At 66.8% G+C, this 26,646-nt stretch overlaps 2 protein-coding genes across 2 annotated transcripts; both read right to left on the reverse strand.

The window, feature by feature from the left end:
- Positions 1 to 880: 880 nt before the first annotated feature.
- On the reverse strand, positions 881 to 2,279 carry LY6D (lymphocyte antigen 6 family member D). The gene is made up of 3 exons (XM_054590114.1): positions 2,228 to 2,279; positions 1,423 to 1,521; positions 881 to 1,256 (listed from the first exon to the last, which is right to left on the reverse strand). Exons 1-3 carry the CDS (start codon positions 2,277 to 2,279, stop codon positions 1,006 to 1,008), a joined length of 402 nt encoding a protein of 133 aa, XP_054446089.1. The 3' UTR covers positions 881 to 1,005.
- A 20,665-nt stretch (positions 2,280 to 22,944) lies between these two features.
- LY6K (lymphocyte antigen 6 family member K) lies at positions 22,945 to 24,840 on the reverse strand. Its single transcript, XM_054590693.1, has 3 exons — positions 24,733 to 24,840; positions 24,231 to 24,332; positions 22,945 to 23,219 (listed from the first exon to the last, which is right to left on the reverse strand). The coding sequence occupies exons 1-3, from the start codon at positions 24,809 to 24,811 to the stop codon at positions 22,945 to 22,947; spliced, it is 456 nt and encodes a 151-aa protein (XP_054446668.1). The 5' UTR covers positions 24,812 to 24,840.
- Between the last annotated feature and the right edge of the window lie 1,806 nt (positions 24,841 to 26,646).

A 26,646-nucleotide genomic window follows, 5' to 3' on the forward strand; every position in this document is an offset into this window, starting at 1 on the left:
CGGGGCTCAGAATCCAGGATGTGGGGCTCAGAACCCGGGATGCGGGCCTCAGAAACCTGGAATGCGGGGCTCAGAATCCAGGATGTGGGGCTCAGAACCTGGGATGCGGGGCTCAGAACCCGGGCCTGCAGAGGCTATGCTCCGCCTTGGCTCCCAGCCCAAAGGGTCTCCCACTCCCTCGCACACAGACACACCCCTCTCTCCTCGGGGTGAGGGGGGTCAAGGGGGCTGCTGAGCATGCCCACGGAGGTGCCCCAAGGTAACTGGACGCACCCTGGCCACGGCCGGGCGGTGCCTGCGCAGCTCCAAGATGCAGCGGAGCCTGGCGTGTCCCAGGGCACGCCCTCCAGCCCCGGCTGGCATGACTCAGTGGATTGAGCGCCAGCCTGAGAACCTAGGTGGACCCTCTGGAGACTCTTGGACCGAGGTCTGGAGGAGGCCCAGGGAGGCGGAGGGGGTGCAGAAGGGCAGCCTGTCCTCCCTGATCACTTCGTGTGGGAGGGGCCTGGACTTCCCGTCCTCGAGGCCCCCCCTGCGCCCCTCCCCTGAGCCTCTCCCCCTCTTCCGGCCTCTCCCAGCAGCGCCCTCCTCCTCCGGCTGGAGGCAGTGCCTGGGGAGAGCCAGGTCCCTTCAAGAGGAGTGACTTGGCACTTCTGGAGTGACTGGTGCTGGGGTGTGGGGTCCTATGTGGCCCAACTGGCCCTTCTTCCCCCCGGAAAGCACAGACACGACCACACTGGTTTTCCATCATTTATTCCTTCGGTGTTCTGAGTAAAAAAAAACAAAAAAACAGGGAAGCCAAGCAGAATGGATAGGGAATCAGAAGGGGTCTGAAGGCCTCTGCCCTGCCTGCCCTCTGCCCATGAGCTGTGTCCTCCCCTCCTGGGGGGTGGCTCTCTGGCTCTCTGTGCCCACGGGATCCAGCCCAGACCTTTCGAGGAAGCCACCAGGCCCCCATCGCCATGGGAGAGGGCCGCGGGGGTTCCGGGAAGGGCTCCCCCGGGCTCACAGGCCGGGGGCCAGGAGGAGGGCGAGGAGGCCCAAGGCCAGCGCCAGGGGCAGAGCGCAGCCGGAGAGCTGGGCGCGGGCAGGCGCGTGGTTTGGCAGCCTCGTCTGCAGCTTCAGGTCGTTGCACAGGTCCCCCTGGCAGCACAGGGTGCTGAACGAGCCGCTGCTGACCTGGCTGGACTGGTAGCTGTCGGGCGTGCACGAGTCCGCACAGTCCTTCTCCACCAGGTTCCCTCTCAGCAGGTCCACTGGGGGCGGCGAGCGGGTCAGGCCGGGCTGCGCTGGGCCCCTCGCCCCGCCTCACTCGCGCCCCCCGCGCCCGCCCCGGCGCCCCCGCCCCTGTTGCCACCAGGACCGAACCACCGCCGGTGCCACCCCCGCTCCTGGGGTGTCACGACGCCCCAGGTCACTCACCCTTGCTTTGAGTCTTGCAGTAGCGCGAGGAGCTCGGGCAGGTCTGAGGCTTCAGGCAGTCGGTGGCACTGGAGCACACGTGACACCGGAGAGCCCAGGCTGGGGGGGGGGGTGTCAGGGGCTCAGCCAGCCTCAAGGAGGCCTCTCAGGGACGCGGGAGGCCTGGGTTCACAGCTGAACAAGAGCCGTCTGCGGCCCATTCCTTAGGCCGGGCCCCCCAGGGCCTGCCCAGGCCCCCCTGGGCCCGCCCGGGCGTGGTCCTGCATGGCCTCGGCGCGAGGGAGGTGACAGGCCCTGCCTGCTGGGGCCCCGGGACCGGTGCCAGGCACATCTGGAGACCTTTGAGGAAGTGGCTCCTTCACGGGGATCCGGTAGAGAGGGAGCCCCAGGGCTCACAGAGGCCCCCCGCCGCCGCCGCGCCCCAGCAGGCGCTGTGCCCCTAAGACGGCCGGAGGCTGAGTCAGGGCCCAGGGGCTGTCTGCTCGGCCACGCTGAGCCTGTGGGGGGAATGGCTGTCCTGGCGGGGCCTGAGGACCTGGAGGGACAGGGGCCAGATGACCCGGGCCCCTGGCTTTTCCTGGGGGGGCGTCTCAAGGCCACTGCTAACGGCACTGCCTCTCGGGGCGCCGAGCCCACGGGGTGCTCCAAGTCTAAGCACGCGGATCCAGTTCTGCTCCGTTAAGGTGCGGGGCGGGTTTCAGACCTGAGCCTAGCACCTTGCAATCTCAGGGTTCCCCGAGTCTTGGGGTCCCCATCTCCAGGCTTCCGGTGCCTCCCGCTCCCCAGCCCCTCGGCCTGCCCTCACCTGGGCCGGTGGCCGCAGCCAGGACGACCAGGAGCAGCAGGACTGTCTTCATCTCGCTGCTGCTGCTGCTGCTGCTGCTGCTGCTGCTGCTGCCTCAAATTTGGGAGCCGTGGGGCCCCTCCTCCCCAAGACCTTATAGCTTCCACCAAGGCTGCTGGGAGGGGCCTGCCAGGCAGGGACATGCCACTGGCACCTGCCGCTTCCCGGCTGGCCCCTCCTCCCAGGCAGGGGTCTGCCCTGCCCCTCGGGCCCGCCCTGCGGCTCCCAGCCGGAGCATCCTCCCTCCAGCCGTCTGTCCATCCCTGGGTCTCTTCGTCCTCCTCTCCCACCGCCTCCCTGGCCTTCGCCACACGCAGACAGGGTCACGGGTGTGGTCTGCGCAGGTGCCCTGTGGGTGCCCAGGGCTGTGCCCGCAGGCAAGACGCGGGAGCCTGCTGGCCCTGCCTGCCTGGGCTCTGGGCTCAGCGCCACGGGGTCGACCTTGGAAAAGGACCCCCAGGAAGCCCGCGAACTGCTGCCCGGCTGCTGGGTGTGTCCGCAGAGAGGCAGCCCGGGGCCTGGGGTGGGGGAGGGTCGGGGGATGGAGGCGGCGGGATGAGGGTGCAGCGTGGCCCCCCCCCGCTGTAGGGGGAGCGGTCGGTGGACTCTCCAGTCTCCACCACCTCGCCTCCCCCTGGGGCCGGGGACCCCCGCCCGCTCAGGGCGCCCCCCCACCCTGCTCAGGGGCCCTGGCCCGGAGGAGCCGCCTCCTTCACTGGCTGTGGGGCTGCTGCCCTCTCGTCTCTCTCTGGTCCCACGGGGGGCAGGCCCTCCAGGCTGGCGTTGAGGAGGCCAGGTGCCCGCCCAGCCTCCGAGCCGCCCTCTGACACCGCGGCAGGTCACCGCAGGAGCGGAGCGCCGGCCTCTGAGCGCTGGCCCCCTCCCCGGCCCCTCTTGCTCCCTCCCCTGGGTTTCCTCTCTGCTGCTGGGCCTGGGACCGCCCCTCCCCTGCTCCGCTGCGCTGGGCCTGGGCCAGGCAGAGAGAGAGGTCAGCCCTGGGCCTGCCCCAGCGCCCTTCCCTTGTGCCCGCCGAAGGACGCGTGCCAGCAAGGACCGTCGGGGCAGGCTGCTGGGCGAGCCGGCGCCGGAACCTGGGGCGTCGTCCGGGCCGCGTCGCGGTGCGGGGTCCGAGGGTGCCACCCTGTGCTCTGCGCCTTCCTCCCAGAAGGGGTTGCCCAGGACAGCCCTTCAAAGATGCTGGGTGGTGTGGGGGTGCCTTCCGGGGCCCCGGGGGTAGCTGGAGGGCTGCGGGCAGGAGCCTGGGAAGGCCGCCGGTGCTGCTGGCCCTGACTCCTGGCGGCTTGTTTAGGGCAGCAGGGGCCTCATTTAACAAGGCAGGTACTGTGGGGGTCCCCATGTCCTCACGCAGAAGAAGTCACCCCAAGGTCTGAGGCCGCCCTGGATCCATCAGGCACAGCCACGTGGGCAGGGGCGGGAGCACCCCGAGGCCGGGGGAGCAGGGCGAGGGCTCAGGGGCGCGGCGCTGGCCCGGGTGGCGGCGCAGGTGGGGAGGGTGACTCACTTGGGCCAAGGGGCAGGGAAGCCGCTGGGGTAACAGGTTCCGGGGCTGCGGAGCCACAGGGTCCAGGGATGCCAGGGGGAGCAGAGGTCTGGGCGGGAGGCACCGGAGTGGCGGTGGCAGCTGGGTTCCAGCTCCAGGGAGAAGGCCTTTGCTCCTGGCAGCGCTGCCTGGGGGTGTGACTGCCCTTCCTGGGGGCTTCCTAGCAGGACTGCCAACAACAGCCCCAGACGCAGTTTATTTGTGGGATAAAGGGAGTGATTCCCAGGGATCCGGAGTCATCGAGAACGCAGCCAGGAGGGCTTCCTGCAGGCGGCGACCTGGCTGTGGTCCTGGAGGCAGGATTTAGAATGCAGGGGACTGAGGAGCTCTGGGGGCCCCTCCCAGCACGTGTTGACTAGTCTGCCGAAGGCCAGAGAAAGCTGGGAGGTGCCAGGTCATGGGGGAGGGGGTCGGAACCGAGCGCTTCTTTCTGTCACCGCTGGTCCCTCCCCGTTCCTCCCTAGAGCGTCATCACTTTCCAGAGCCCAGGTCCTCTCCCCGGCCCTGGCTGCACCCTGGCCGCAGGAATGATGGGCAGAGGCCCGCCCGCCCCCTGCTCCCCCGCCCCTCTCTCCTCTCCCCGCAGGGACGGGCGCCGCTGAGGCCTCCCTTGGTCCTGCTCTGTCCCTTTCAGTCACACGCCCGCACACACAGAGAGCCCCCCCTTGGATGACACACAGAGGGTGGGGCCTTGGCAAGGGTCACCCAGCCAGCCGGTGGGAGCCATAGCTGGGGCTTTTCCCACACACGGGGCTCCCCCTCCTGGGCCTCCTGGGCTGGCGGGGGTGTCACCTTAATCCACAGGGCCACAGGCCTAGACCGTCCCTCTCATCTGCTTCCAGGGCCTGCCATGGGCCCGCTTGTCCTAGATCGTCCTCTGCGGCCCCGGCCACCAGCGGCCCTTCTCCAGAGACAGCCGCTCCCACTGCTGGGGGCTTCTGGGCGCAGCTCAGTCCTTGGGCTGGGTCAGGGCTGGGATTCAAGGCAGGCCCTGTCCCCGCGCTGGCCCCTCAGCCCAGCAGGGCCTCCCTTTCCTGCTCTGCCAGCCAGAGCGCACATCACGGAGCGGCCCACGCAGCCCTTCCCAGCTTAAGGCACAGCCTGTTCCTGGGTTTGGCTGAACAGGGGCCCTAGGCTCCTGAGGGCCGAGAGAGACAAACCAGTTCTTGGGCCTGGCAGGAGACGCCCTGAGCTGGAACCCCTGGCTCCCTGCCCACGCCAGCACCCGGGACGGGCGCTGGGGCACCCTCCACAGAGCCCTGCGTGGTTGTCAGCTTCTCTGTCTGTGCCCCCGAGAGGCCCTGGGACTCAGGGGCTGGGGGATGAGGAAGGAGCCCTCCGGGGGTGAGCTGCGTCCAGTGGCAGGGGGGGCGGGGGCTGCAGAGCCGCAGGGCGGGCCCTCAGCGGGGGCCCACAGCAGCCTCGGTCTGCAGAGCCCAGACCCCCTGACCACCAGGCGACCGGAGGGCTCGTTCTCCCTGTGCCAGGACATGCGCTCCCGCGCCAGGAAAGGACAGAGTGTGTGCCCTTATGCTCCACCCCTGGTTCTCCTCTGCTGTGCCCCTGCTCACGGCGCCTCCTGCGTAGCCTGGAGCTTGTGGCTGTAAACCCGTGAGCTCCGTGGTGCTGCTGCGGCTGTGGGTCCCAGGGTAGCGAACACGGGTCCGCCTCGCTTTTCTTCCTCTCTCCTCTGCCTCATTTGCTCCAACACCTACCTATTCGCCCATCCACCCACCCATCTATCCGTCAACCACCAACCATTCACCCATCTACCCATCCACCCATCCACCCATCTAGACACCCAGCCGCCCGTCCCCCCTTTCTCCCTCCCTCCCGCCACCGATTTATTCACCGTCTGTCCAGCCACCCACCCACCCACCTGTGCACCCACTCGCACCGCTATGTGTCCTCCAGGAGTTAGCCACAATGACGGCTCTGTCCCCTCTCCCCCCTTCCCTTCCTCTCCTACACACCTGCCCCTGACAAGAGAGCACGGTCGTTCTCCGTGAAGCCCGGTCGGGGCTCTGAGAGCCTCAGGTCTGCAGGCGGCGCGTGGGCAGCTCTGGGACTCGCAACGCCCACCACGCAGTTACTTAAGATTCTAGGATAACCGGGTGGGGGCAGGGACTCTGGAGGACACCCCTGATCTTCACCCTTAAGAGGGAAATAAATATCTGACATACGAGGTCTGTCCAGAAAAGGTCCAGCCATGGTTAATATAATGGGAACGGTTTGCGCAACGTCGATGAAAACTGACGGCCCAGGCGAGGGGACCAGGGTGCGCGCGTGTGAGCAACGGTGACTGCACTGTCCTAGTCCGTGGGCGTGGCAGACGCTGCTGAGTGAGCATGTGCGCTGTGTGGCCGCTGCATTCAAAATGACTCAGTGAATAGAGCAATGAATCTGCATCCAATTTTACACTAAGTGTGAACATTCCTCCACAGAAACTATTCACATGACTCAGGCCGCAGCCGTGGGCAACGGGTGATTGGCAGCTTCATCACGACAACATGCCCGCTCATGCATCACGTCTCGTGCAGAGTCTTTGGGTGAAGCATCAAATCACCCAGGTGACTCAGCCCGCTACAGCCCGGATTGGGCGCCCTGCGACTCCTGGCTTTTCCCCAAACCAAATCACCTTTGAAAGGGAAGAGATTTCAGACCATCGATGAGATTCAGGAAAACACGACGGGGCAGCTGATGGCGACTGGGAGACCGGTGTGAGGTCCCCAGGCTCCTACTCTGAAGGGGACTGAGGTGTCATTGTCCTACATACCGCATTTCTTGTATCTTGTATCTTGTATCTTCATTGGTAAATGTCTCGATTTTTCGTGGCCAGACACCGTCTGCAGTGGCCTCGTGTGTAAGGGTTCTGTCGGTCTGTCTGTCCGGGCAGCAGTACCTCGCACACAGAGAGCGTAAATTCCTTTCCTCGGTGACCCACTACCCTGTCACTTTGCCCTCTGTCCCTTGGGAACAGGACATGGCCCCTCGTTGGGTGCCATCGCTCTTTAAACCCACCGAAACAGTGTCCAGACAACCTGGAATTTTTAAAGACTTCTAGAAACAGCCGGTGGGATTCTGGGGTTAGGACGGTCGTCCCCGAGGTACGTGTGAGGCCCAGGCTCCAGATGTGGGCGGGTTGTACCCAAGCCTGTATCTTACAGGTGAGGGTCCCGAAGCTTGTCCGGGTGCAGGACAGGGGAGCCAAGAGGGCAGCCTCTGCATCAGCCGGGGGCCGGGGACCCTGTCCTCGTGCGGCCCAGGACCTGAGCAGGCTCCGTGTCAATGCCTCTGGGGCCCAGGCAGCTGCCGAGCCTCGAGCCGGGAACAGCCCCTCTCTGCTCGGCCTGGTGGAGCCAGCAGCCCCGCCTTGGCGCCCGCTCCTGGGCCGGGGGTTGCGTGCTGTTGCAGCTTGCTCTGGGTGTGAGGCAGGCCCTCAGGCAAGGGAGGTGGGTCCCACGCTGGGCCTGCCAGGGAGCTTGTCACTACAATCCCAGGACTTAGAGGAGTACGCGTCCCTGCCATCTCAGCCTAAGGACCTTCTGTCAGCTGGCTCACAGGCAGCTCTGTGGGCAGCAGAGGACGCTGGGCGGAGGGAAGGGGACCCGCGGCGGCCCGGGACAGAGGAGCCGCCCCGACAGCCGATCCCGGGTCCGTGAAGCTGGGGGGTGGGAGGCGGTCGAGAAGGCCTCCCCCTGGCTGTCACACCCACAGCTCCAAGCCTGTCCCCTCTCAGCCTGAGCTCTCTGAGCCCGTGCGCCCAGGCCTCCCTCGGGCATTTCAGGAGTGACGAGTCACAGCCTGAGTCCCATTTGTGACCCACGCCACGCCCCCCACGCCCCCCACCAAATCTGCCTCCACCAGCGGAGCACCAGGGGCTCTCGGGGCCCGAGCCGGCCTCCCTGCCCTGCTGCCTGTGAGCCCTGCTGCTGCCACTGTGGGGGGCTCCTCGCGGGGCCTCTGCCCCTGCAGCCTCCGGGTCTCTGTGGCCAGACAGCAGCCACACCCCCACGTCAGAGAGGCCGGCCCCGCCGGCCCCCCCGCTACAGCCCCGCCGGGAGCTGTGTCCCGCACCGTGCGGCCGGTCTGCTGGCCGTGGCCCCTGCCTCTTCCGTCCCTGTTCCGTCCCTGTGGTGTCCCCACGAGCGCCCATAGGAGCCTGGTGGGCAGTGGGCGCCCCCTGAGTGCCTGCCGATTTCAGGAGTGGGAGGGAGTGGAGAGAACTCCGGCTTCACCGCGGGCGCCTCTGCCCACCCAGGAGCAGGCCCAGAAGGCTCTGTGCCTCCGTTTCCCCGCCTGCAGCGAGGGAGAGCCTCTGCCTTCGTGGGGAAGCAGTCCTGTAGCCCCGCCCTGACTTCTGAACACCGGCGGCGGGAGGAGGAGGCCCCAGCTGCCCGTGGGGCGCCGTGCGGTTCCCGCTCCGAGACTTGCAGCTGGGGCCTGCCCCAGAGCGAAGGAGTCGGGAGAGGAAGTTCCCACCACAAGGCTGGGCGGGAAGGCCCAACCCTGGGCCCCAACTTTTCCCCTGGGACGGCGGCCCCCTCAGACTCGATGCCCACGTCCCCCTGGATCCTCAGAGCCCACAGCCTGGCTGTGCAGGGAGATTGTGCTGGAGGATGGGGGACCCCAAGGGAATCCAGACGTCTTGTTTCAAGGCAGGGCCCCCCCGGCCGCCCCGTCCCCAGAAAGCCAGAGGCTCCTGCACGGCGGGCAGAACCCACCAGAAGCCAGGGGCTCCCGCCGGCCTGGGCGCTCTGCCTCCCTTGGCCTTGGGAGCCCTGTGTCTCCCGACGGAAGGGCCGCCACAGCTCTGCCACAGGCACAGGGGACTGAGAGCTTGGGGGCCAGTGGCTGCCGGGAGCAGGAAGGGCCTCCGTCCCTTAGAGGGCTGTTCGGGGACAGCCTGGACGCTGCCACCAGGCTGGGCTTCGGGAGGGACGGAGGCTGAAGGGAGGGTAGTGAGGGAGGCTGGGCCATTGGCGCCCAGGACCGGGGCACAGGCCCCACCGGGCAGGCTCCCGGCCACCACGACTGCCCCCTTCCCTGGCCCTGAGCTGCAGGAGCCAGGCAGTAGGGAGGCACGGCCGCGGCATCTGCCCTGGGGGCCTGTCGCCCAGGGAGGGATGTGCGGGACAGAGAGGCAGGGCAGGGAGGGGCCCCAGGCCTGCGGGAGGAGGTGGGCGGCCTGAACGGGGCCCCTCAGGCTGGGAGCAGGAACACCCGAGGGAGCCATAGGCGCCAGGACCTGCACGGGCTGCTAGGGAAGGGCCCCGGGCAGAGGTGCGGACCCCGAATCCCTGCGAACTGCGGCCGTGGCCCTGGGAGAAGCCCCGGAGCCCTTGGAGCCTGGTGGCGCCCCAGTGGCGGCTGCGGAGCCGCAGGGCCTGACCCCTATGCCCGGGGCGCACCAAGGCTCAGAGAGCTCCCCTGGGAACCCACATGAGCCCCCAACTTGGGATTTGCTGAAAGTGTGTTTCTGCCACCCAGCCCCGGGGTCGGCGGGGACGCTGGTTCCTCCCTGCCCCTCCCCGAGCGGGTGCATTGAGGATTCTACCCCCGCCCTGCCCCGTCGGCTGTCCCCACCTGCCTCCGAGGGACAGGGGGCTCCCCCCAAGATGAAGAACAAATTCAACACCCCTGAGAAGGAGGGCAGAGCAGGGCTGGCAGCTTTATTCTCCTCTCATGAGACCCTGGTGCTTCTGGGGCAGAGGGCGGTCCCCAAGCCCAGGGAGGGTGGGTCGAGCCGGACCCTGGTCCCCTCGGCGACCTGGCCCAGACCCGCAGTGGGCAGCCCCGGGGCCGTTTCTGAGTGTCGCCTTCACGTGGCAGGGCAGGTGGACCTTGGGGCCAGGCGGCACACTGACCCCTGAGACAGAGCTCAGGAGACAGGTCCCCAGCTGGCTGTCCTGGGGCGCCCGGTGCCCAGGAGACCCCAGTGGGTTTGTCAGGAGTGCACAATGGGCTAGAATGGGAGGGAGGGAGGGACTGCGTGGACGAGCCCACTCATGGAGGCTGAACGTGGGAGTGAGAAAGGAACCCAGGAGCGGGCAGAAAGCCCGGGACCCAGCACCCAAACCACTGGCCTGCCCCGCCCCCCGCACAGGCAGCCCCGGGCACGGAAGGAGCGGGAGGGCGAGGAGGTCGCGGAGCACAGCGGCCCTGGGTCAGGGCGGAGGGCGCGGGGACTAGAGCTGCTCCGCCCACCCCCAGACAGCGAGGGGGCCCTGGAGGTGCAGGCCTGGGGCAAGTGCAGGCTCTGGGCTTCCCGCGTCGTCGGCAGGCTCCCTGAGGCGGGGGGAGAGCCCCTCCCTGGGGTAGGAGCTTGGGGAAGCAGGGTCGAGGGACAGGCGACCTGGGGGCTCTTCTGGCCAGACTTTGCTGGGAGCCGGGCAGGCTGGACACCACCCCGTGCAGCCCGAGTCCAGGCCGAGAGGGGAAGCGTGAGCCCCCAGGCCGGCCGGCGGGGCACGGCTCACCAGGCCGCGCAGAGCAGCACCCACAGCAGGCTGGCCAAGGCGCAGGCCCACAGGGCCCCTCGGCCGCCCGCCAGGCCCGGGGCCCCGCTGCGGTTGCACTGGCTGCTCTGGCAGCAGGAGACCGAGAGGGCGCGGCCGTCCGAGGACACGGTGCTGTTGGGGCAGGTCGGGGCGCAAGACTTCATCACCAGGATGCCGCCGGGGTTGGCTGTGGAGACAGGGGCGGGACCCGTGGGTGCAGGCTCCGTGCCCCCGCCCACCCAGCCAGCCCGCGGGCCCTTCGGCGCCGCAGACACAGCCCGCCTCTGGGCCCCCAAGAGCCTGCCACCGGGCCCGGGGAGGCCTGCCTGCCCCTCAGACCACGCTCCTCTGTGACGTGTGGGGCCAGGCGGGGGCTTAGGGGCTCCCGCGCCCCGGCTCTCTGCCCCTTCCCCGCTGACCGCTGTCGGGGAGGGCCTCGTGCTCTGGGATCAGGGTCCTGTGCTCTCCCCTGTCCTTTTCTGGGGCCGGAAACTAGGAAACAGTAGACGGGGGATGCAAGGACACGCAGCCGGCACGTAGCTCTTTGAGTCCATAAGGGAAACAGGCTGGCCGGGCAGGACGCAGTCCCTGCGGCAGGGGTCCAAGCCTCAGCCACCGCCCTCCTCTGTCCCAGACCCCTGACTGTGCGGCGGGACAGCCGGGGCGGGTCTGGAGGTGACGGATGGGGGCGGTGGGTGGTGCCGGGAGTCGGGGGTGGCTCCACTCAGCCCCTGCCATTGAGAGGGGGAGGAGCTGCGGCCTGGACACAGGGGACTCTCGTGGGCAGCTGGCCGGGCAACCGGGGCCACCTGCGGGGCCTGGAGCAAGAGGGCGGGCGGCTGTCTCCACCCTCAGGAGGCCACTTCCCGGGACGGCGCTGCCTCCCCGAGCCTGAGGCGGCCCTGGGCGGAACAGCAGACGATGACGTGTCTCCCCAGAGCCACCTCCAGCTGGGCTCAGACCTCCAGGAGGCGGTCGAGGCCCCGCCCGCGCACTGGGCCTGCCTGCCTGTCTCTGTCCCCTTCAGGCCCTGCTGGACATGGGCTCCCTCCGGCTGCAGCCACGAAGCCCACCTTCGGGCCCTGGGGCGCCGGCCCTCACGTCAGCACGGGCTGCGGAAGGGGGCGCGCCGCAGTGGGTGCCCGCCCGAGGGCGGCAGCGCCCGAGGGTCTGGCCCAGGGTGTGGGGCGGGGGTACTCACTGGCCCGCGTGATCACACAGTACTTGTCTGTCGGGGCACATTCCACCAGGGACTCACAGTTCGCGTGGCCGCAGCACACGTGGCAGTGCAGGGCCCGGGCTGGGAGGAAGGAAGCACAGGCCCGTCAGCGGGGCCGGGCCGGGCTCAGCGCAGGCTGCCTGCGGAAGGGCCGCCGCCCCGCCGGCCCTCTCTGAGCCTTCTCTCCCCCTCCGTCCCTCCAGAGGGGCCCCTGGGCCGCTGGGACGGGCCGAGGGGCTGGGGACTCGGTGACGGCGGCCGGCCCTGCCTCTGTGAGTGCAGGAGTGAGGGTGTCAGGGGGGTGGGCGTCCGTAGGCCGCCAGGGCTGGAGGGTGAGCTTCAGAGGCCATCTGGGGGCCCATCGGGGGCTCCTTTCGCTGTCCCTGTCTCTCTCTGAGCCCCAGTGTGGCCCCCTAGAAGATGGGACCGGCTGCAGCCCACGGGGCCCAGTCTTGCCCAGGATGAAATGACCCAATGTGGGCAGCCCGGGGCTCTGCCCTCTCCCACCCACTGCCTGGCCCACAGAAGGGCTGTGTGCGTGGGAGGGTCACAGGAAGGAACAGCCCTTCCCCTCACTGCCTGGGGCCCGTCCCCACGTTGCGGGGAGCCGGGGGTGGCACACGGCGCCTGCAACAAAAGGCCCCGGTCCTGACTGGCCCCTGTGTGCTGCTTGATCAGCCCCGGGTCCCGGTGGCAGGGAGCCCAGGACAAGCCTCCTGGGCTGGAGACCCCACAGGCCACCCAGGGCTGGCCCACCCAGGCCCAGTAAGTAACCCCGAGTACGGTGGAGCAGAGAGCACAGCGACACTTTGTGGGAAGCCTGGCACAGAGGGAGCGTGGTCTTCACAGGGGGCAGGGCACCTGGGACAGCTTCCTGCAGTGGGTGGCCCGGAGCTGGACCTGGGCTGCCAGACGGGCTTCTCTCTGTTGTCTGGGGGAAGGACCCTCGGGTGGCAGGTGCGGCGGGAGGAGGCCGGGCTCCGTGCCAGGACTGGGCCGGGGGCGGGTGGCCCTGAGGGGCTTCTTGCAAGGGGTGCCTTGTGGGACTGTCCTGTAGGACAAGGCGCGCCTGTGCGGACCTCGGAGCTGGCGCCTGTGCGGTGGGGCCGTGGCGCCGTCCCCAGGTGGGCCGGCGGGGGTCAGAGCCGTTTTCCCCGTGTGGGCAGTGGGGGTGCTTGTGGCCAAACCACGGACAAGCAGGGGTCGAGCTCAGCCCCCAACCCTCAGCTCAGAGGCCGTGGTCCCTGGTCCGGGTTCTGGAATCCCCAAGAAGAGGCCTCTCTGTCTGGAGTGACCCAGGCCTGGGTGCTGGTGGGGGCAGGGAGACACTGAACAAGAACCTGGCCCCGGCTGGTGCGGCTCAGTGCACTGAGGGCCGGCCTGTGAACCCAAAGGTCGCCGGTTGGATTCCCAGTCAGGGCATGTGCCTGGGTTGCGGGCCAGGTCCCCAGTGCGGGGCGTGCCCAAGGCAACCAATCAATGTTTCTCTCCCACTCTTTCTTCCTCCCCTTTCCTCTTTCTAAAAATTAAAAAAAGAACGGGACTGAGCCTCAGTTTCCCCCACGGGGTCCCAACAGTCCCTATGTCTTTGGGCGGTGCTGAGAGTTAAGCCCTTCGGGTCCCCGGAGCCGTGGCCCCTCCAGCAGCTGCTGCCCGGGCATCAGCCTCCCCGGAAGGCACCCGGTGCCCTTGAGCAAGTGCCCTCCATCCGCTTCCCCAGCTTCCCCCCAGCCGCCCCCTCCAGGCCCCCTCCACCCCCACCCTGGCGCTGCCCCAGGCAGCGGGAGGCTCACCACCCACGCCCCACGCTCAGGGGCTGACAGGGTTCATTAGCCCTGGATGGTAATTACTCAGCTGATAATCACAGGCCCCACTTCCGGGGCCTCCCCAGCCGCAGGCGCCCTAGCTCAGGGTCACTCGGCCAGGCCATCGGGGAGGGGTCGGGCCGGGGTTGGGTGGGGGCCACCAGTTCCTTTCCCTGGTTTTCCCGCTGAGAGTCCCGCCTCCCAGGAGCCCCCTTGGTCCCAGAAAACAGGGCCATTGGGGCTGCTGCTGAAACCCAGGTCCCACTGCGCAGCCCAGAGCTCCGCAGCCCCCGCCTGTCATCGGACGTGTCACCCCAACGAGAGGCCGAAAGGGGCCCGAGGGGACGCAACGGTCCCCACGTGTGGCCGGTCCGGGAGCCGCCACGAACCCTCTCCCTCACTCCCGGCAGCGCGCGATCCGCGGGCCACACGGACTGAAGCCAGCCCCGCCGGGCACCTGTCTGCCCCGTCCCCGCCACCCAGGCCAGCGGCCCTTACCCAGGTCAGCGCACAGAGCAGCCAGGAGCAGAAACACCAGGAGTGGCCTCATTGTGGGGCGTCTGCCACGAGACTGGGCACAGCCGTGCGGGGGCCTTTATATGGCAGCCGGGTCGGACCCAGTAATTTAGCTGGAGACAAGCGTGGGGGAGGGGGGCCAGCCCGACCGGGTGCCCGCACTTCCCCTTGCCCCACCCTCAGGTGCTCCCGGAAGGCCACCTGTGCCCCTCACTGACTGTCCCTCTGTCCTGAGCCTTGGCCTCCTTGTCCCTGCAGCTGTCATGAGGCCCTAGGTAGGGCGGGGGAGCAAGAAGGAGGCACAGGTATGGTGGCGGGTGGGTGGCAGCCCATCCGAGGGCCTGGGGGACACGGCCGTGTCCCGGGGCCTGGTCCGGACAGCACAGCCTGCCCAGGGCTCTTATCAGCAAGCGCAGCCACCTGTCTCCTCTGGGCCAGGGCAGGCAGGGAGGTCCCAAACCCCCTTCACGGGAAAACGGAGGCACGAGACTGCAAGCTGGCTTTGGACCCAATGTCCCAGCCTCCACTGCGCACACAGGCTGCCTGGGGCTCTGGACACTGCTGATTGCGACTCGGAGGCCTGGGTGGGACCCGAGACTGCATTCCGGCAAACTCCGAGGGGCGCAGGTGTGGGCGCGGCTGGCCTGAGGGGCCGCCCGAGCGGGGGAGGGCGGAGTCCGAGGGGCCCTGGCCCACAGGCAGCACTTGGTCACTGCCAGCCGGCTGCCAGGCCAGGCGCTGGGGACCATGGGGGACAAGGGCGTCCTGGGGGGGGCAGGGAAGGGCTCCCCGGTGGCTGTTCTGGGGTCTGGCTCGGGGTCCAGAACCTGGGGGGTGACGGCTCACCTCCTGGTGTCTCTCCCCCATTGCCATGGGCCTCTTCCGGGGGCTGCTGTCCCCTCCCCAGTGACCACAGCCACCATTCTGGTCCCAGCTCCACCACGTCACAGCGTCCTGAGAGCCAGGGTGGCCACTTTGTGTAACTCGCCTCTGTTGGCCTCCCTCCTCTCCTCCGGCACCCCCCCCGCCGCCTCCGGTGGACCTTTGAGCCCTTGCCATGCTTCCCGCCCCCCGCCCCCCGAGAGCCACCTTTGTCGAGAACATTCCCAGAGCCCCAGCCCTGCCTGAGCCTCCTCCCCGTCGGTCCCCGGGGGGAGGACTGAGCTCCTGGTGCTCATCCCCAGGCTCTGGGTGGCACAGGACAGTTGGCCTGGTCCCAGAACAGTGGCGAGGGACCAGGAGCCGAGGTTCACACCAGACCGGCGAGTCCGTTCTCACGGTACATTTGTCAATATTTTTCTTGGGTTTTTTTTAAGGATTTTAATGGATTTTTTAGCTTCCTTCAGAACTTACATATATGTTTAGCCAAATGATGCGTGGGCCCCTCTTTGCCCCACCCCCTAAAAGAAAAGTAGGGGGTGGCTCCGATCAGGAGCCCACTCACGGCCGCCATGGACGGCAGCAAGAAACCAGAGGCTGGCCACGGCCTGGCCTCCGTGCCGAGATGGGCAGACACTGGCCGAGCGGCCCCAGGGCCGCTCCAAGCCCTGGGCCCCACCCACACCGTCCGCCCCACCCACAACACGCGCTCCATTCACCCCGCCAGCCCCCCACCCCAAGCCTCGTGTTTCACCCGCTCTGTTCGGCCCACGCACCCGACCCCACTGAACCCTCCCCGCGCCCGCCCCCCCACCCCTCCCATTCTGTTTGCCCTCGAAGCTCGGTGACCTTCAGTGGCCGTGGGCCTGACAGAGAGCTGGGCCCCGCCCAGCAGCCCCTGGCTTCCTTGTCCAGAAGCCCCGCCCCGCCTGGAGCACGCGGGGACAGCGAGGCGACTCTGAGGCCCAGAGGTCTTCCCAGACAGCACCTCCGCCCTCTGCCCAGGCCCAGGGGAGCTCCTGGCCCTGCCGCAGGGGAGCGGGCTGGGAAGGGTGGGCTGGCCCCGGACCCCAGGCAGAGGCCGGCGGCGCCTGCGGCCCGGCGCTCCCTCCAGCTCTCCCGGCAGGGCCCTGCCTGGGTTCCCGGGAAGGACAGCCCCGCGCAAGGGCACGCTCCCCAGGGTAGCTCCTGTCCCAAGGGTGGCAGGGCGGGGGAGCGACCTGGGGCGGCCCTAGTGCCCGGGAGGCGCTGGCGCCCGCCCAGAGGAGCTGGATCCCGCCCCCACAGCAGTGAGAGACCTTGATCCCAGTCAGGAGTCTCCAGTCCTGTTCCTGCTTCCCCGCCTCCGCCCTCCTCCCTCCTGCAGGGCCCGCAGGGGCCGGAGACCCGGGATTCGCACGCAGGGCCCTTGCTGTCAGGCAGGGGCTCAGAGGAAGGTGCTCCTGGGCCTACGTGCACCGCACGCTGAGTAGGACTCGGCCCTGGCCCTGGCCCTGACCCTGACCCTGGTCACACGCGGGCCCGCACCTGAGCCGTGTGCGCAGGAAGCTGTACTGGCCTTCAGATCTGTGACCAGAGCGTGAGGGCAGCACAGAAAGCCCCTGGCGCGAGGGGCTTAGCCGCTGGCGGGACTGGGGCGATGGGACCAGAGCGTCCTGAGCAGCAAGGGCCGCTGTGCATCGCGCTGGCTCCGCCCGGCCTGCCCCTTCCGCCCCCCTGCAGCGGGGAGAGAGCCAGCCGCTCGGGCCCGGCTCGGGCGCCGGGTCTCTGAGAGCTCCCGCGGAGGCACGGGGGCCGCCTCTCCGGGCGGGTGGTCCCCCCTGGAGCTTCCCCAGCTCCTTCCAGGGGAAGGGCTCGGGGAGGAGGAGGAGAGCGGGGTTGACTTTCTCAGGGTCCCTGGGGTGGAGGTGGTGGCCGCTCCAGCCCCAGCTGGTCTGGGCAGCAGGGAGCCAGGATGTGGGGACACCTGTGCCCCCGAGCGTGGGCGGCGGGCGTTGCCCAAGTCTGTGGAGGCAGCCAGCTGGATAAACAGCAGCCAGCTTCCCTCTGGCAGGGGGACCCTGGCTCGGTGCAGACGGCCCTCCCCACGGGCGGGGCTGAGTCCCCTGCCACAGCCAGCTCCCAGAGCAGGCACACTAGGGGGCGGGGGGGGCAGGGCAGGTGAGCAGGAGTTCACCCCCCACCAGGGCAGGGCCCAGGGGACAGGCCCGCCCTCCCAGGGGCACCTGCGTGGGAGCAGCTCCCTCTCCGACCACGGCCCCCTGGTTCTCTCCCAGCCACGTGTCATGGGAATGGTGGGCCGCCCCAGGCAGATCCTGGTTGTGGAGTTTCACACTTTGTCACCCTGTTTCACTGAAGTGCCAGTGGACAGCCGGGTCCCGGGCTGGCTCCTGTCCTCAGACATCCAGCTTCCTCTAGCACCCCCTGCTGGCAAAGCAGGACTGTGGCGGAGAGTAGCTGCCCAGAGCCAGGCCCCCTGCGGGGGAGTGCACCTGGGCCCAGTGCAGAGGGGCGCGTCCCTCAGGGCCGCTTCCAGCCGTGGGAAGCTCGGGGCACTGGTGCCGCAGCCCAGGCAGGGCGGGCGCTTCCTCTAAGGAGCAGCTGGGCCTCGAGGGCCAACTCTCAGAATGGCCCTGTGACCGCAGCGTCTCCCGCCCCTCCCTGCACGGTGGAGAGGTGGGAGGGGGGCCCCACCTCCCTCCTGGTGCTCTTTCCTCATCCCCTCCACCCCCCCGCCCATCCCTGTGCACAGGGAGCCTGCCTGGGCACCTGGCGCGGGCTCCTGGCAGGAACGCCCGCAGCAGGTGCGCCCACGGCCCTCCACGCCCTGGGAGCTGCCCTCCCCCTTCTGCTCCCACCCACCCTCCCCTCCCCGCTACTCCCTCCGCACCCGCCCACACGCTCCCACGGTGCCACTCACGTGTGCCACTCACGTGTGCACACACACGCGTTTGCGCCCGCAGCGCACGCCCCTGACTACGCCAGGCTCAGTCCTAGTGTCACTAGGCAGGGCCACCGTCCCCGCCTCTCTCTGAGTTGTTTCTCTCTACAGTGACAGCTGGCCAGTGGCTGGGGCACCTTGGACACCTGGACCCCGCGAGCAGGAGACAGGTAAGGGGGGCTGGTTGGACTGGACACAGGGAGGTCCCCACGCACTGAAGTCACGCATTCACCCATTTGCCTCCATTCAATGGATTCACATCCATTCACCCACAGCTACTTATTGTACCTCCTACATGCTGGGCACGGCTCGCCATGGCCTACGCTGGCCTTGGCTGGGGAGGGGAGGGCTGCTGCTCTCACAGGAGGGGCCCTGGGGGACAGCGTGCCGGCCTGCAGCGCTGGGGAGCCCGCACGCCCTCCCTGCCATCCCAGGTCGCGGTGAAGGCCTATTTAGGAAACCCTCCAAGCTCAGGGACAGGAGCGCTCGGCTCCCACGCCAGTCCATGGACCCCGAGAGTGAGGCCTCGGGCCAGCCCCCCCACGCGCGTCCTCCCCCCCGGGGGCGCCTCGTGGCAGCTGGGGAAGGCACTTCTGCAGATCTAGGGCGATGATGCCAGCAGGGCAGGGTCTGTGGCCGCTCCCCTGTGTCTTGACCCTGCCTCCCCTTCCTGTGCCTGGCGCCTGGGGCTGCAGAGCACTTGTCAGCCTGGGTCCCACCCCCCACCCCAACAGGGCAGGCGAGGAATGCCATGCGCGTGTGCCCCTCAGCCCCGAGGCCCCGGCAGCGGCAGCTCGCCCACTGGGTGGGTCTGCGGGGAGGTCTCCCCACGGGCTCAGAGAGACGGCCACAGTGAGGAGCTTGTGCCTGCGGCATGGCTGGCCAGGCGACGCCCCACCCCCTGTCTCCCCTAGAGAGGCCCCTGCCCCTCCCGAGCTTGCTCTCCAGCCTCATCTCCCTCTGCTCTGTAGGCTGAGTCTGTCTCTTGGGCGCCGGGAAGGCAACAGTGGGAATAGCCTGGGTCCCTCGGAGCGGCTGCAGGCACCGGAGACGTCTGTCCGTCTGCGTGTGGCCCACCCCAGGCTGATGGGAGTGGAGGCTGCACCCAATGTGTCCCGCCAAGGGCGCCCTGTCTCTGGAAGCTGCTGTGGGGAGGAGAGCCCGGCTGGATGTCGCAGGGTCTGGGTCCACGGCTGGGCTCTGCAGCCTCTTCGCTGGAGGGCCCCAGGGGTCCCTGGCGCGAGGAGAGGGGTGAAGGAGGGAGGCTTCCTCCCGCTGGCCCCCAGGATCACACGGCATCCTAGTCTCTTAGGTACAGAGTCTGGCCACAGTCGCCCCAGACCTCAGGAGCCCAGAAGGCCCTGAGCGCGGTGCGTCTGCACAGGCGCGGGGCGCTGAGGAGCGCACACTGCTTGCCGTGGCCGTGCCCGTAGCTGGAAGGACTGCGGGTGTGAGCGTCAGGAGGGAACAGGCAGTGGAAGCGCAAAGGAACACTATGGAGGAGGTAGTGAGAGGAAGAAGGGGCAGGAGATGGGACAAGCACAGGTGCAGAGGGCCCGGAGGGTGGCCGCCGCCGCTCGGAGGGGCAGCTCACTGGACGAGTGACGCGTCTGCCCAGGAGAATGAGTTCGCTGGAGACAGTGCCCACAGAAAGGAGATGGGAGCACAGAGCCTGCCAACAACAAGCCACACGAGGCTCTTTGTTGGACACCCCGGCCGTCGCTGACCGGTCCCGTGTCGGCGGCGAGGCATGCATCCTGGCACGGAAGCTGCCTGCGGTTCCTGTGTACATTAAGGATTCCGAGGAGAGCGAAACAACAGAGATGGCGTGCGCTGGGACTCATTCCTCAGCGATGTACGTGAATTCTTTGTGGAATACGGTAACGTTTTCAAATTCCGGAAGAACACGTCCTCAAAGTTTTGCGGCCACCGTGAACACACCGTTCCGCGGGGTTCGTGTTTCCTCCACCGCCTTCCCAAGTCTGGCAATCAACAAGATGGCGAGCCAAGCCCTGGCGCCAGCTCGGCGGCCCACTCCCGTGGCGTGCACGCCCCGCACGCTGGCTTCCCGCGGCCACCGTGAGGCGGCGAGCCCAGAGACCGGGAGGCGCAGCCGGGCGCTGTTGCATGGCGTGCCTGCCGCGTAGACAGGGCGCACAACACGACTTCAGGAGAACGGAACACTGCGGGAGAATAATCGGAAGTGGTAGGCGTTCAATGCTGCTGTTCCTTTACTGCAATTTATTTAAGAGCAGGTTGATGTAATTGAACTTTCATGACTGTCCTGAGCAAAAGCCTCCCAACTTCTCCCGAACAGAGCCACTGGCTCCCACAAGCACGTCGCTGCTGTCACCCCAGTGCAGGGAGCAGGAGGAGGAGCAGAGAGAGGGAAGGCAGGTGTGTGTGTGGGCTGGGAAGACGTCGGAGAGCGAGGCGGGAGGGAAGGGAGGGCTGGGGGTCCGGCCCCTGTGGCCAGCCCTCTGGCGCCTGTGAGCTGGAAGGGGCGGGCAGGCTGTCGCCGGGAGCCTGGGCTGTTTGCACCTGGGGCCTCTGACCGCCGTCCCCAGGCCACTCCGAGACCCCCAGGACCATGCGCACAAACAACAGGGGAAGTCGGGCAGGGGTCAGCTGTTTCCAACTCTCAGGACCTAAGGAATGCATTCTTCTCTTGGTTAAACTTTTTAAATGCAAGGAGCAGCAAGATGTGGACATTTAAGGTCTGTTAGGGCTGTGTTCTGACACTGCCTGCAGCCCAGTGTCACCATTTAAGTGACAACTAAATTAAATAGCATCTGAAATTCGGTCTCTCTGGCGCACTAGCCACCTTTCCAGCCCTGGACAGCCCCATGGGACGAGCGGTGAGTGGCTCCCGGGAGGCGCCTATGGTCCTGAGCAAAGTCCGCAGAGACGGATGTGGATCGCGGATGTGTCGCCCGCTTCCCACCGCCCAGCTCTGCACAACCCAGACCGACTGTATGTTATCTGAATACTTCAGGGGACATGGTTCTTTTGCTTAAAAAACAAACATGTCTCTTACGATCTGAATGTGTAGGTGACCCTGTCGGGGTGACCAGAATCCCAGCTTCCTCTGAGGTGCTGACAGTGAACTGGGGAGCCGCACTGACTGGTCCAGGACTTCCCATTCCCGCCCGTGTGCTTTGTGCCGTTCCGCCTGGCCGGACACCCTGTATACGCTTCCCGCAGACCTGCCCAGTGGGGTACCTGCCCGGCGGGGAGGCCCCCGACCCTGTGGGATGGTGTCTGTAGACATTTCTTGTCTATAAAGTGCCCCACAGAGGAGGAGAACATCTATCTACCCTTGTGTCAAGTTTGAAGCCTGCGCGCAACGGTGCCCGGGCACCCCCACCTGTGAGGTGAAGGCGGCGCGCTGTCCCGCTTCCAGGGCGCCTCCGACCCGGCGCTGGGCGGAGGAGCCAGAGCTCAGCACGCGGTGCGCGTTCGCCCCTTTGAACGGAGGGGCGAACGCCCACCGCGGCGGCGCGCACGCCCGCCCGCCTTCCCGCACGGGGGCTCCCGCAGCGGAACTCCCCGAGCCGGCTCCGGCCGGCTGGATGGCTTGAGGAAGCGTTTCATTTCGGGAACTGGACACCAACTGCTAAACTGCGAGGCTGGGTTCATAAATGCAGACGCATTCGGAACTAGACGCCAGCCCGTCGGGTTCCCTTTGCCCTTTGAAAACGTCTCCATCACGTGTGCCGGCAACTCCTTTGTGATGTCCTGAAAAATAAAATAAACAACCATTTCACCAGCAAAATGGGTTTATTCGGGAGTAGCAGACAATCGTAACCCGGGACAAGCTTGCGGCGGTCGGAACGAGAGGCGAGTCCCGCAAAGGGGAGGAGCTTCACGTGGACCAACGGGATGTCTGGACGACTCTGAGTGACAGTCCCCGGGTGGGCGGGGTCGCACTGGCCGGGCACCGCCGACTGTCAGGGCCTGAGCCTGAGAAGGGTGTTCCTGTGTGCGGGCTCCCATTCGAGCTCTGGAGCCACTGTCACTCTCACACCTGTTCTGCAGGCTCCTCCAGACCCTCTGTGTCTGCGGCGCCTGCCCTCGCCGCCCCGTCTGCGGGCCCCGGGTCCCTGCCGGTTCCGCGCAGCCCAGCGGCCCAGCCAAGGCCGCCGCGCCGGCTCGCCGCCAGGGGCGCCAGAGGGCGCAGGCGCGGTCGCCGGGCCGTTTCCGGTGCGCTTGCGGTTTGCCCCGCGCGGTTTCCCGTCCGCCCGCAGCTGGCCGGCCGAGCTGGAGCCGCTCCTTCGGCCAGCGGCTATGCTGGCTGCGGTTTTTCAGCGTCGCGAGCACGTCCATCGTCCCCCTAGGAGACTCCGGCCTGAGACGCCCCTCGGCGGAGCCCGCCTGGCCTGATGGGGACACCGGGCCTCGCAGCTTCGCTTCGTAGGGGCGGAGAGGCCCAACTGCCCGCTGTTGGCCCCAGCCCGAGGGTGGCAGCCGCTTGACAATGTGTCACCCGCTGGAGGCAGGTCGGCAAAACGCAGCCCTGGACCGTCCTCCGTGCTGTGGGTGCCCCCACACGCTGAGTCCAGGAGTGTCCCAGGTCCCCAGAGTGCGGAGAACCCGCTGCTGTGGCCCTGGCCGAGACCTGGGTGTAGGGCACAGGCCCCAGGCCCCAGGCCCCAGGCCCCAGAGGGCATCTCTGAGTCCGCACGGCCTGCCACTCGTGGCTGCAGTCCCGGTTCATTCCACAGAATCCCTTCTCTTGCCTCCGGTGGAAGCTGGTAGGGAGAGCTGAGGGAGCGCAGCCACCCGGCCTCCCTCATCAGAACGGGGTGCTCCAGGCTGATGTCCCTGCCCCTTGCTGAGGGGCCTTTGCACCCGACTCCACTGACCCCATGTCCCCCAAAGGTCCGAGCTTCTGCATGCTGCTCTTTGGGGGTGGTCCTCAGCCCCACCCCTGTTACTGCAGCCCTGGAAGGAAAGGGAGAGAGAGTGGTTGACAGCCACCAACAGCCCCAAGGCTCCATTTCAGCGAGAAACCAGTACAGGACGCTGCTGTCAGGAGGGCGCGGGCGGGCTCTGGGCGTGAGCCGTGGCCATGGCACCACGTCTGTCCTGCCTCCCACTCCAGGGCCCTCGCAAGTCAGACCACGAGTCGGTCAAGAGAAAACAAGTTTAATGCGATAGCCTCCGTCCCCGCCCCCCCGCCCCCAGTGGCCTGCTTCATCTGTGCGGCGCCAGCGGCCCCAGCCCCACCCCGGCCTGCCTGCAGCTCAGACCAGGCTCAGGCCAGCCTGAGGCCCAGGCACGCAGAGCCGAGAGTCAGGAACAACGCCAGCCCAGCACTGCCGCGCCACACCGGGCGGGCTCGTCCAGCCTCTCTGTAGTCGGTGACATTTGGCGCTTCGGTGTTGCACAAGGACCCCCGACAACAGCTCACGTAGACGAAGGGCAGAGGCTTCTCCAGGACGAAGTGCCTGCTTCCTGCCGATGAAGGTTCGTACACGGGGCAGTACTTTGCGCACTGCTTTGAAACAAAGACGAAACGTCTAAACAACTCTAACAGGAAATACAGACAGACAGAAAGGAACCGCGTCAACTAAGAGCAGCAACATGAGCACTGTTTCCACCTGTGCTTGCCCTCCCCTGCCCAGAAGCCAGTGAGAGAGGGTGCCCGGGGGCAGGCTGGAGGCCTCCCCAGGCAGGAAGACACAGATATCTGTTCACAGCTGCTTCTGGGGGCTCTGGCCCGTGTGCAGTGTGGCCTGGCCTGTCCATGTGAAGAGGGAACCTGGTCTGGGGGCCCTGTTTGGGAATGGACAGGCAGCTTGGACTTCAGCTTCTCAAACACAGGGTTGCTCAGGTCTCTGTGACCACTGCAGACACACGTGAGCCACAGCCCAGGGCCTGCGTGCGCGTCCTGGGACTGCAAGCCTGCTGAAGGCACAGCTCCGTGCTGGCCTGCCGGTCCGTCTCTAACGTCGGCTCAAAAATTCAAAACAAAAACAGATCACGCTGCACGGCGAGTTACAAAGTCCATGTGGGGCTCTAGTGACGCTTAGCCTTGACGCAGCCCCCGCACGTTTCCAGGGGCATGGAAGCTTCCCGTCCCGCACCAAGCAGCTAAAGAACGGAACCCGAATTCTCCCGTCCTGACAAGGCCACGGCGGGGGCCGAAGGGGGCAACGCCGGGTCCCGCAGGACACGCGGCAGCCCTCCCTCCTAATCACGCCCACCTCCTGTACAAGCGGGTCTCGGCAGGGCAGGGCGTTTGACACCGCTGAGACTTCACTTGTCATTCACAGACAAATGAACAGAACCCCTCCTATTTTCTTCCTCCTTCCCACACGGCATCCTGGGCATCCTGATCGACCGGTGACGTGTGCCCCTAAGGCATCCCTGTCCTGCAAACTGCCTCCCCTCTCCTGGCCCCTCAGGACTTGGTGCTTCAAATGCAAACGAAAGGTCACTTTCACGTTACTTATTCTCTACTGCGTAACACGAGTCAGAGCCTCATTCCCGCCCCGCCCCGCCCCGCCCCTGCGACCCAGGGGCACCTGAGACACTTACTCACGGCTGCGGTAGAACAATAATAAGTACTGTCGGGACAATTTTTTGCAGTATTACATGAGAAATCATTTTCTTTCTCACAAACATAACATCTCGCCGCCGCTGAAAGAAGGAATAAAGAGGAAAGTGGGATGAGACAGTCCTCCGGGCTGCCACAGGGACACCCGCCACTCCAGTGGGTCCCATCTTCCCACGCCCCACAGCCCACCCACCCGAGTTCCTTGGTCGCCTGTCCTGTGCGCCCCTCACACACCCGCACCCAGACGCCGCAGGGACCCACACACGTCCATGGCTCTCACAGGCGAGCTCACGCGCACCCTGGCACTTCACACTCTACGGCTCTAGGAACACACAGCCCAGGGCTTTGGCGTCTGCTCCCATATGCCCTTCCCGCCCACCGCCCTGGCCCACAGGGCCTTCTTCCGCTCTGGGTCCCCCAGGCCCTATGTCCTGACTCCCGCACTGCCGCCTCCTGTTGGGTCTGTGTTAGGGCAGGACTCACTCTGTCTTCCAGCCACAGTGACGTTCGTCTCCACCCGTGGCAGGCCCGTGACCAGGAGAAGAACAAGGAGGACCGTCATTTCCAGCAGTGCCTGGCCCTGGACGTAAGCACACAAGGCCACTTGGTCAGCTCTGGTGCCTGTGTGTCCATCACAGGCAAAGCCCGCTGCCACTGGCGCCACGACCCTGCCGGCTCTCCGCCCATGGGCCCGGGCCGGGCCTGCCCTGTCGGTGCTGGCGGCCTGTCACGGCTCCTGAGGCCCCTCCATCCCCGAGGCCCCCGCCGCTCTGCGCGCTCACCCACGCCCCCCAGCACCCCTTCTCGGCAGGCGTCCCCGCCCCACCCCGAGGTCCTGCTCTCTCAGGCTCCCCGCGGGCCCCTTCCGCCCTGCAGCACCTACCTTCCTCCCCCACCGCCACGCCCTCTGCACCCATCGCCCAGGGCGTCCCCACAGGATACCCTGAGGGCACAGGACGGCCTGGGGTCCCCACAGCCAGCTCTCTGCCCAGGTCGCCCGCCAGCCACACTGCCTGTGGGCTCCCCAACACTGCCCCCTCCTGGCGTGGTCCCTGGGCTCCCTCTGGAACATTCCCCGTTCTGACATTCCATCCCACCAGGCAGGCGCTGCCCTGTCCACGTCGTGGGGTTCCAGCACTGAGTCTATTCGCGGTCTAGGTACTGGAGAGCACGTCCCCCTAGCCTTCTGCCCTCCTGGTCTTCGTCGTAGGAGCCTGTCTGCACGTGTGCCCCAGCCCCGCTCAGGGCCAGAAGGGGCAGGCCCTGCCCTGCTCTCCTCTCACGTTCTCTGCTCTGCCCTCCCCTCGAGATGGCCCTTTAGTTGTTGTTGCTGTTTCACAACTGGGTAGCATTCATGGCCTGGATATAGCTTAGTGCATTACAGAGCCTCCTTCAGAGAACAGCTGAGTAGTTTACTTTGTTTTCACTTTATAAATAAAGCTGAAATTGTCCATAACATTCTTACAGACACAGGACAATGTAGGACAACTTCTAGCAGTGGATGACAGAGAGTCAAAGGTCCTGTTTATCTGCAACTGAAGCCTTGCCCATCCACACTGGGGACCGGGCAGTTGTGCCTTCCGGTCACGGAGAAGTGTGAGCACCCATTCCCACTGCCCTGTCAGGAGGAGTGTGTTCTCACCCATCATTTGCATTTCCCCCCGTCCATCCAGGTCAAAAGCGTCCTGGGTCTCCCGCCTGCATTCCGGGGCCAGCACGGAATGAGCGGGGTTCCCGCTGCGAGAGGGCCTCTGCGCCCCTTTGCTGGCATCTGGCCATTCAAGTCCATTTTCCTGCTGATCTCTCTGTGCCCTGGGATGTTAGTCTCCTGGCTACAATAAAAATTCAAAACAATATTCCACCATCTCATAAGGGTCTTGGTATTTTTTGCCACGCACAAGTGTTTTGTTCATCATCAGAGATGACCTGAGCTGACACGGTTTGAACAGCGCGGCGCTGCTGCGACAGGGGACACGCCCGCAGGAGCTGGCCTGCTGTGGGTCTGCACAGGGAGGACTGCGCCTCCTAAAGGGACGGGGGCGGGGGACCGTGAGCCAGCTCAGCATTCCAGGGTGCGAGATGTCACATGCGTGGAAGGCTGGTTGTGCCTGGCGTGCCTGATGTGTCGGGGTGGCTAGGTGACACAGCTGCCCTCCCAGAGGCTCGGGGACCGGGCCTGTCCTCAGGTCGGGGCTGGAGCACACGGTCTGCCCCGTCCCCACAGACTTGCATTTTCTCAGGCAGGGACGCCCAGAGGGACGAGGACAATCCGCTGAAGCCGCCTCTGCATCCGCTCATGTCTTCACGGGCCGAGGCTGCAGCCCAGCCGGGAGAGGGCTGCGCGGAGCCAGCCTAGGGTTTGCTCACGAAGGGACCCCTGCCACCGTCATTTGTTTG

The sequence above is a fragment of the Pteronotus mesoamericanus genome, unplaced genomic scaffold (assembly GCF_021234165.1).
Source record: "Pteronotus mesoamericanus isolate MK-2021 breed Mesoamerican mustached bat unplaced genomic scaffold, CSHL_Meso_final scaffold_174, whole genome shotgun sequence".
Taxonomy (NCBI): domain Eukaryota; kingdom Metazoa; phylum Chordata; class Mammalia; order Chiroptera; family Mormoopidae; genus Pteronotus; species Pteronotus mesoamericanus.

Bases quoted from the DNA above. Each gene is read 5' to 3' on its own strand.
- LY6D (XM_054590114.1), bottom strand. From the start codon at position 2,279: ATGAAGACAGTCCTGCTGCTCCTGGTCGTCCTGGCTGCGGCCACCGGC. The intron at 1,522-2,227 runs GTGAGGGCAGGC...CCCCCCCCCCAG, and splicing joins GGCTGCGGCCACCGGCCCAG to CCTGGGCTCTCCGGTGTCAC. The intron at 1,257-1,422 runs GTGAGTGACCTG...CGCCGCCCCCAG, and splicing joins CTGCAAGACTCAAAGCAAGG to TGGACCTGCTGAGAGGGAAC.
- LY6K (XM_054590693.1), bottom strand. From the start codon at position 24,811: ATGACGGTCCTCCTTGTTCTTCTCCTGGTCACGGGCCTGCCACGGGTG. The intron at 24,333-24,732 runs GTGAGTCCTGCC...TCCTTCTTTCAG, and splicing joins CACTGTGGCTGGAAGACAGA to CGGCGGCGAGATGTTATGTT. The intron at 23,220-24,230 runs GTAAGTGTCTCA...ATTTCCTGTTAG, and splicing joins TTGTTCTACCGCAGCCGTGA to AGTTGTTTAGACGTTTCGTC.